At 60.6% G+C, this 8809-nt stretch overlaps 1 protein-coding gene across 9 annotated transcripts; it reads right to left on the bottom strand.

Annotated features, from left to right (window-relative positions):
• Positions 1-71: 71 nt before the first annotated feature.
• On the bottom strand, positions 72-7938 carry CORO6 (coronin 6). Of its 9 annotated transcripts, none has more exons than XM_036033308.1 (12): positions 7656-7937; positions 6206-6459; positions 4666-4788; positions 4079-4208; positions 3803-3984; positions 3077-3196; positions 2540-2659; positions 1995-2099; positions 1759-1904; positions 1337-1394; positions 1010-1240; positions 72-922 (listed from the first exon to the last, which is right to left on the bottom strand). In XM_036033308.1, exons 2-12 carry the CDS (start codon positions 6401-6403, stop codon positions 797-799), a joined length of 1539 nt encoding a protein of 512 aa, XP_035889201.1. In that variant the 5' UTR covers positions 6404-6459; positions 7656-7937; the 3' UTR covers positions 72-796. The 9 variants fall into 9 exon arrangements, with proteins under 9 accessions (XP_035889201.1, XP_035889202.1, XP_035889205.1 ...); XM_036033309.1 differs by having other exon boundaries at positions 72-919; XM_036033312.1 differs by lacking the exon at positions 4666-4788 and having other exon boundaries at positions 7656-7938.
• Between the last annotated feature and the right edge of the window lie 871 nt (positions 7939-8809).

Below are 8809 nucleotides of genomic sequence, written 5' to 3'. Positions count from 1 at the left end.
TGGGCGCAGCATTCATAGAGACTGGGCGGGTCTTGCCCTCCTCACCCCTCATCCATGCAGGAGGCACAGACTGAGCGCTTAGTAAACAGTTTCATTCAGCATGTCTTGTTTTCCTCCTAGAGTCAAGGCCACAGCAGAGGACTGGGGGTGGGGTGGGCTGGGGAGACATGGTGAACCGGCCCCCTCAGGCCAGTTCTGTTCGATGTCCTGCAGAGGAGCCAGGAGGAAGCTGCCCTCTCCCCCGCAGGTGGGAAGAGACCCCTCTGCTGGGCGTGGCCAGTGAGGCCAGCTCTACAGCCAAAGGGTTTTATTTGTACCCCCGGGCTGATGCCTGTTCGGTTTACCGTTCATGTTGTGGAGTCCAGTGCACTGATTAGCGGGAGAAGCGCTGCAGTTCCCCCCAGCCGGTCAGGGGACACCCAACGAATCGTCACCCTTTTGAGGTCAAGTCCAAGTTCTCCAAATAACCCCAGGCATCCCGCTAATAACTAAGTACGTTCTCTGCCCTGAGCGAGAAACAGAGGGGGACACGTCTCACCGTGCGGCACCATAGCTGAGGTCCTGTCGCCCCAGCCTCGCAAGGCCAGTTCCTGCTGAGTTCCGGACGAGGCGCACAGCCCCAGGGATGCGCGTCTCTGAGACGCTCCGTTTCTCTAGGCCTCCTGGGGGGGGGGGGGGGGTTCCGTCCCCAGCCCAGAGACGTGGGGTCCCGAGTTCCAGACCAAAGCCCTGGGCCAGCGGAGTCCAGGCAGCCGGCCCAGCCTGGACCTCCGGGCTCGGAGCTGTCCCCGGAGCGCTAGTCCGTGCCGTCCACCAGCTCGCACAGCATGTTCTCCAGGGCCGTGATGCGCTGATCCTGGGCCTGCACCTGCTCTCGAAGGGCCTTGATCTCCTCCAGCAACCTCTCGAGAGTGTGCTGCTGCTGGGGCGCAGAGGACAGAAGAGGCGGTGTCGGCCGAGGGGGCGGTAGGGGGCCCAGGAGACTGGATGGAGCCTGGCGGGATCTTACCGACAAGGGGCTGTCCTGGGCCGACTGGCTGCGGCGGGGGCCGGAGGGCGGGCGCACGTCCAAGATGTTGGGCTTGGTGACTCGGAGCTCTCGGTGCTTGGGGGGCACGTAACCATCCCTCAGCGAGATGAGCACAGGTTCGGCGTCCTGGCCCGACAGCCATTCGTCCGCTTCTAGGGCCGGCTCGGGGCCCGGAGTGTCTGGATACAGGTCGTCCTGGAACAAGTCTGACTGCGGGGGCCGAGGAACGCGGGACCCGTGTCAGCAGGACGTGCTCCGCTCCCTCCCGCCTCGGAGCCTCGCCCGACCCCTCTCCTGGCCCCTCACCTTGCGGGGCACAGTCATGACGATGGGTTCACACTTTCTTTCGTGCAACTTGTAGAACCTATAAAGGAGCGTGGGGTTCAGCACCCCCGCAAGATGCCGCTCCCTTAACTTCTACCTGGGACCAACCGGTTGGAGGCCAACACTTGCGGAGTGCCTACCAGGCATTGCACTTTAAACACATTGTTGGTCCAGCTGGTAAAACACCTCTGCTGGGGTGTTTATCATCATTTTACAGATGAGGAAACTGAAGTTCAGAGAATGTCACGCTAGTTAGCGCTGGGACTGGCACTGGAAGCAAGCTGGTTTGACACCCTCCTCCCCACTCTTTCCCAAAGATCACACTGTTGGGGGACCCCCTCGTGTGTTCCCCGCTGGGAAGTGAGAACGGAGGCAGGCAAGCGGGAAGGGTGGAGGCTGCTGACCGGGCGATCTCGCACTTGCTGACATCCAGCCCCCGTTTGGGCATGAAACCCATGCCCCTCTGAGGCTCCTTGCTGCTGAAGGTGTTCAGGTAGTGCACGAAAGGTGGTTCGTCGGTAATCTCAAAGTACCGAATGCTGCTGTCGCCCTGCAAAGCCAGTTGGTTCAGAGACACACCCCGGGAGGGGCCCTCCACATCTGTCCAGCCCCCTGTTCTCCCCGCCCAGCCGCAAAGCACCTTGCCGCATAGGTAGATGATGCTGGAGTCGGGATCGTAGAAGGGCAGTAGGACCCCGTTGCTAGTGTCCATTTCCTGCAGTGCCACTGGCTCCTCGAAATTGTTCTGCCCGAGCACAGGGGGTGTGACCAGTCCAGTCCCGCGTTCTGTGCTGCTTCTGGATCCCCTGAAGCCCCAGTACGTTTCCTGCCCACCCCCAAACCTCACGGGTTCCCACCACAGTTCTGGTGAATCCAGCAGCAGGCCCCGCCCCTGGACGCATCATTCCCAGTCCCCCGCACACATGCCCCTCGCGCCGCTGCATGCAGTCACCGCAAACCACCCCCAGGGACTCGGCATCAGCAGGTGGGGGCGCCAGCGTGGGCTCCTTCAGGCGACGCAGCAAAACTGGGCAGAGGGGTGGGTGTGGGGATGGTAGGCGCTGCAAAGAGGGCAGCAGCCCCCAGCCCTGTCCAGGTGGGCATGCCCTGCGGGTGGGGGGCGCCTGGCCCCTCTCCCGTGATGCCAGTCCCGGGGCACACACCCCAAGCTTCCAGCTGCGTTACCGGGTCCCACAGGCCCAGCTCTCGCTGGCTCATGCGGGTGAAGCCCGTAGTGAAGATATGACCCTGGCGCGTGAAGATGGCCCGCATGGGCCTCATCCCCTCGTGGGCAGCAAACCTCTCCTGGGGGTAGGGGGGAGACAGGGAGAGGTGTCACCCAGCTGCCTGTTCTGGGGATCCTGGGGGGCCGAGCAACCAGCTTGCAGACTTAGGTATGGGAGGCAGAGGCGGAGACAAAAGGGGGTCTAAGTACTCAGCTTCCGGGGGCCCTGGCTGGCTCCGGGCCTGCGGAGCGTCTGGGCCCTGAGAGAGCCGGAGGCGTGCATCTCTCAGTAGATGGTGAGCCCTCCAGCGCCCTCGGAGGCTGACCCCTAGAGCAGGGGATGTCTGCTGGTTTCCCGGGGACGCAGCGAGGCTGTTCCCAGACGGGTACTTCCCGCTCCGCTTCGGCCCTCTTGGGCACCGGCCACCGCCTGGGAGAGCGCTCCGGGCTGACCGAGCGAAGTAGCGAGCGCACGCGCCCGGCGTGGCCTGGCCTACCGGGTCCCAGAGCGCGAGTTGCCGCTCACTCATCCTGCTGAAGCCGGTGCTGAGTAGCTTCCCGTCTGCAGTGAAGACGGCCCGCAGCGGGCGGGCGCCCTCGTGAGGCCGGGCTCGCTCCTGCTCGCGGGGTTAGTGGGTTAGAGGGCCGGTCGGCTGCGCGCACTAGGCGCAAACATGCACGCGCCCCGCGCTCCCCGAGTTAGACTGAGGCTGAGGAGGCAAGTGCAGCCACCCTCCCAGAGCACCCAGCTGGGACCAGCAATGCGAGAGGGTTCCCCCCTTTACCCACCCCAGCGAGTCAACTAGGGCGGAAAGGGCCCGGCTGCGAGCCAGTGTCAGGCCCCTGCCCCTGGAAGATAGCGCTGGGTACCGGCTGAGAGGAGAAGGGTCCGGGAGCTCGGGTGTCATGCAAGTTCTAGTGGGAGGATAGTTTGCAGCTTTCCCCCTTCTCAATCACAAATCGAGGAGCCCTCCTCTGAGCTCCTGAGATGGGGAGGGGAGGGGAGGGCAGAGGAGTGGGGCAGAGAACTGGGGGCTCCGGGCTTACTCGGGGCAGGGAGCTGTGGTTGCAGGCAACGCGGGTGGTGGGTGGGGGCACTGGTCCCTGCGGATGGGGTGGGGGAGGTGAGAGCTGGGACCCGGGGCTCAGAGGATTTCAGATGGAGGGGTCTGACAGTTGGTCCCTGGGGTAGGGGTTGGGGAGTGGGCAGGCCAGGCACTCACCGCCACCACCTGGCCCTTGCGGGGATCAATAATGCGCAGGGTCTTGTCCTTGCAGGTGGTGGCTAGCAGGCTACCATTGCTGTTCCAGCACACGCTGTGGATGATGTCTGGGTGCATGTCGTCCAGGCTCAGGAGCACCTCCCCAGTGCCCACGTTCCAGATGATGATCACGTTGTCACTACCTGCCCAGAGTGGCCATGCACCATCAACCAGGGCCCTGCCTTTGCCACCCCCACCCTCAGATCTATGGTAGGGACCCCCTCTAGGCCCCCAGACCTGCACTGAGCAGGACATTCCGGGCAGTGGGGTGCCAGCAGAGGATGCCCACACGCTTCGAGTGGCCTTCTAGTGTGATGATGGGTTCTGTGATGTTGCGCATAGGGGTATAGTCTGGAATCTGCCACACCTGGGTAGGAGGAAAAGGCAGAGGACGGGTAGGATGAGGAGCCACTTTGTCCCTCTGCTCCTCCCTTACTTCCCCTCCTCAACCCTCCAATCCTACTGGGTTTCTTGAGTGGTGCCAAATGCAGGGCAAGATGTGGTGGTGTCTGCCTGGGTCAGAAGCAGCTGGGAGCCAGGAGGGGGCACTGCCAGCTCTCCAGAGACCTTCCTACTCACCCCAGCACGGAAACTTCAGAGCGCTACCCTCCTGCTCCTCAGGCCCCAAATTGGCCATGGCTATAATTAGTCCTAAGCAGTGCATGCTGGGAGGAGGTGGGCATGTAGCTAAAAATAGCCTGGGAGCTGGGTAGGGCAGGGCCCTGGGACCCGGCACCTCCCTTACCACCTTCCCCAGAACAGGTGAGGCAGCCCTCCCTGCTTCCCCCTTCCCAGCTACCCAACAGCTTCCAACTGGCTCCTACCATGATGGTGGTGTCGTCTGAGGCACTGGCGATGACATTGTCATTGTGTGGGCACCAGTCAATGTCCAGCACAGGGGCAGTGTGCCCAGTGACCAGTGGGTGGTTCTTATCCACTCGCCCTGTCTGGAGGGGTCAGAGAGGGAGATGTGGGGCCATTCTCCTGTGTGATTTTGGGAGCAGGCAGTGACCCTGTTTACATTTCAATTCTCTGTCATCTATTTTCTCTTCACAGACCCCTCTCTGCATTTCCACTCCCACCCAGCCTACTTCCTGTACTGCACTGAAGGTAGACAGAGCGGAAGTCATTTAGCTGCAGGGAATCAGACACAGAGAAGTCAGATGACTTAGCCGAGGACCCCCTGCAAGAGGGTAGACCCACTGGTAGAGCCAAGACTTGAACTCTTGGTCCTGTGCTCTTCCAAAGCACCTACTTGGAGGAGGCTGTTCTTGAGCCTGTTCCCCGAGTTGGGATGTCAATGGGGAGCCCCTGGTGGAAGAGGTCAAGGTGAGATAACACACAGGGCTTTCTGTGTGTCATCTGCCCGACAGTCCTTTCCTAGCCACCTTTGGCAGGTCTCCACCTGTCACTGGTTTACTTTGGAACCACAAGCAGCAGGCAGGCACTCCTGGTGCCTGTTGCCCCTCAACCTCATGGGGCCCATCTATTTTTGGTCTTTATGGGCTGTTTGTGGGGGCTTTTTGCAGGGGCTGGCACTGGCCCAGACTGTAGGAGAGAAGGGTGGCTGTGTGGCACTAGAATGGCAGTTGTAACTGGGGGAGGAGGTGGCTCCAGCTGAAATTTGAGCCCCGGGGATGGTGTCCTTGGATGGTGTCTGCATTGTCCTGGAGTGAGTCACTGGCTATTGTCAGGCCTCTTCCTGCCACCTGTGGGGCCTCCCCTAACAAGGTGTAGGGACAGAATCCAGGTGAAGGTCATGCTTGGGGTGGAGATGGCTGAGGGGCTTGAGGATCCTCAGCAAAGGTGGCAGTCATTGCTTGGCCCCCATCCCTGGGGTAGGGACAGCTCTGGCCTTATGTGTCATGTCTCCCTGAACTTTGTTCTCCTTCTACCTTACTGTGAGAACCTCAGTGGGGAGGTGGCCAGGCACTCTGGACAGAGCGAGCCTGACTGCCCTCTGTGTGGTGCCGTGTGGTGTGCTTTAATCAAATGGTCATGCTGGGCTAGGGAGAAAGATTCCCCAAAACATGAGAGGGTGTAGCATTAGTAGAGACGGGAAGAGAATCTGGCCAGACTCTGATTCCACTGCTTCCAAACTATCTCCAACACCTCTTTCTGGTCCCTGCTGGGGACAGGGTGCTGGGCTGTGAGTGGGTGCAGCCACTGTGATGCTGCTGCTTTGGGAAGGGTGAGGGAGCCTCCCAGTGGGTCTAGGAGGGCTTGGGGAATAGGGAGCAGCCAACCAAACACATCGCCCTCCTAGCTGAGGATTGGAACTAGGTGAGACCAGAGGCTGCTGCCAGGACTCCCCGGGGGCCATGGCCAGTGTTCCCCCAACAGCTTCCTTCCCTCATCCCTCACCTTGGCCAGAGGCAGGACAATGAAGGCACCTCCGCCTCCAGCCTCCACAATAATGGCCAGGAATTTGGGGTTGACGGCACAGAAGGAGCTGTCCCACGTGACCTTGGACACGCGGATGTCCTCGTAGGCCTGGTCAGCCTTTGCTGCCTGCCCAAACACATGGCGAAACTTGCTCTGCCGAACCACACGCCGGCTCATGGCTGGGGGCTGCGATGGAGGCTCTCAGTGCCCAGAAGTGCCTCTGGTCCTTAGTCCTGTAAACAGTGGGAGGGAGGAAGAGTGTGCGTGTGTGGCAGGGGCGAGGGTGGGGAGGGTGGCAAGTGAGAGGGGTTATCTGGCCAAGAGTTGGGTATAAATTGATACAGAAGCTGGTCCTAGAAGCAGGGAGATTTCTTCAAGGCAATTAAAGCATGGGAAAGTTCTTTACCACCCCTGAAGTGCTGCTTAATACAAGGAGCTGGGATTTGGGTGGGGCCTGACTTCTTAGAGACCCAGAATGAGGGGACACTGGACCCAAAACCTTCCTGGAAGTTGAAGTGGTTTGGGGAGGAGCCTCAGTGCCAGGCTGCCCTCCCACTGCCAGCTTTGGATAAGCATCTCTTCACAGAAGTGGTTTATCTCCTAGAAGCACCTTGTCCAGAATCAGAGGGCTTGGCCCTCCAATCTTGGCTCAAAGCCAGCTAGAACTGCAGCTGCCCCCAAGACCTGCTTCTCTGGCATAATTCAGGCAGATGAGGTTTTGCCTTTTTCTAAAACTTTGCCAAGAAGTCCCTCCTATCAGCTAACCTGAGTCCTTTCTGCTGTTGTTTCCATCAATTCCCTCCTATGTCATTTTGGGGGCATAGCATAAGGTGGATCATCTCTCTTCTTTCCACTCCCCTCTACACTGTCTTCTCCAAAAGGCCCTAAGCATGGTCTTCTGGCTTTTGCCTACATACTTTAGGGGTCCTGCTTCTCTGACTCCTGTTATCCTACTAAACCCTCCTGGGGCGGGGTGCTCCACGGGGGGCGGGGAGCAGGGCCAGATTTGCAGGAGAGAGGAGGGTGAGGTGCCTTTTCAGCCAGGGCCTGCCCTGTGCTCTTCTTCAGGGGCACAAGGGGCTTTTCCAAAGCCCCAGCCACTGACTCCTGCTCGCTATCGAGCCCCGGGCATCCCCATGTCCTTCAAGCCGCTTCTGCAGCCCGGGGCCTAAGGCCTGGCCTCCCCGCACCCTCCTCTGGCCTCCTGTCCCAGCACTGTGTTTTTGTGAGACGAGGAGTCTGCACCCTGCGGGCGCGTGGGCCACTGTCTGTCCAAATATAGACACCAAGTCTTCCCTGCCAGGGACCGATTTGGGCGGCGGGGGGTGGGGGGGGTGGGGAGGGGGGAGGGGGCGCAGACCTGCGCCCCCTCAAGAGACCCTGCCCGCTCCGCTATCGGCGGTTGCGGCAGAGGGGGTAGGGAGGGTACCTGGTCCTGAGCCGGCAGAGGGGCGCTCACGCTGCGACAGCTCTGCGGAGGGAGCTGGGGGCGCACCGGGGCCGAAGTAGGCGTCAGGGCGCCGGAACTGCCTCTCCGGGGGTCCGTAGCGTCTGGGGCCTGGGTGTTCTACTGCGCTCTCCCGCCGCTGCTTGCAGCTCTCCGAGGCCCTGCGCCCCTGCAGTCCCAGCTGCTGCTGCCATCAACCTGGGAAGGCGGTGCCCAGGCAGGGGCGGGACCAGGGGTGCCCCGCCCCGTCCCGCGGCGGGAAAGTCGAGTGCTTTGACCTGGGAAAACTGTCAAAAGTTATCGCTTGTGAGCGCTCCTTCCCGGGGATCGGCCCCGCCCAGGTGTTGTGGGGAGGCCCGTGTTCCCACAGCCAGAGCTGGGCGCTGAGGGAAGAGCGGACGAGGAGGGGGCGCGCTCCTCTCAGAGCTGGCAGCCACGCAAGATCAGGTGCCTTCGCGCTGCATTCCTGCTGCATTCGCATTCCCAATTTAGCCCGGTCCCAGGCCGAGGCTGTGGGACTGCACCTCCAGACTCTCTTGGAGAGAGGTCCCGGAAGATGCTCTGGGGAGCAAAGTGAATGCACCTTGACCCCCTAGGAACAACAGTTCAAGGGAAGCAGCTGGCACAGGTCTTTGATCCATCAAATTTTAGATGTCCAGCCTGACTCCTATTCTGGGCTTTGTTTGGACTGGTGCCAGCCTCTGTTCCAGGAAAAACCCTTCCCCCTCCCAACCCCCTCAGGACCCAGGGATCTCAGGATTGACCAAGGTTAAGGAGATGAAAAGAAATCTGGTCAAAATACAGCCAGTGAAGAACAATTCTTCCCTGTGTCTGCAGTCTACCCGGTGCCCGCCCTCTGCCTGCATCTGTTTCTTTGGATCATAAGGCCTGGGAGGGCAGCATCGTGGAGCCAGTTATGACGTCCTACTTCCCAGGGCACAACTGGGAATCAATGGAACACGGCTTTCCAGAGGGCGGAGATCAGCATTCAGTAAAGGGGAGGAAAGGCAGTGGGAACCTTGAAGGCTCCTTTGTTTCTTGGGAAGACTCCAAGTGCTACCAGTGGAAGGTGGAAGTGGGGCTCATGCAGTGTCTAAAGGAAAATAATTTCCCGCCCTGGCTGGTGTGGCTCAGTG

The sequence above is a fragment of the Phyllostomus discolor genome, chromosome 8 (genome assembly GCF_004126475.2).
Source record: "Phyllostomus discolor isolate MPI-MPIP mPhyDis1 chromosome 8, mPhyDis1.pri.v3, whole genome shotgun sequence".
In the NCBI taxonomy this organism is placed as follows: domain Eukaryota; kingdom Metazoa; phylum Chordata; class Mammalia; order Chiroptera; family Phyllostomidae; genus Phyllostomus; species Phyllostomus discolor.
Note: the sequence above shows the minus strand (reverse complement) of the source record. Positions and strands in the feature narration are given on the sequence as shown.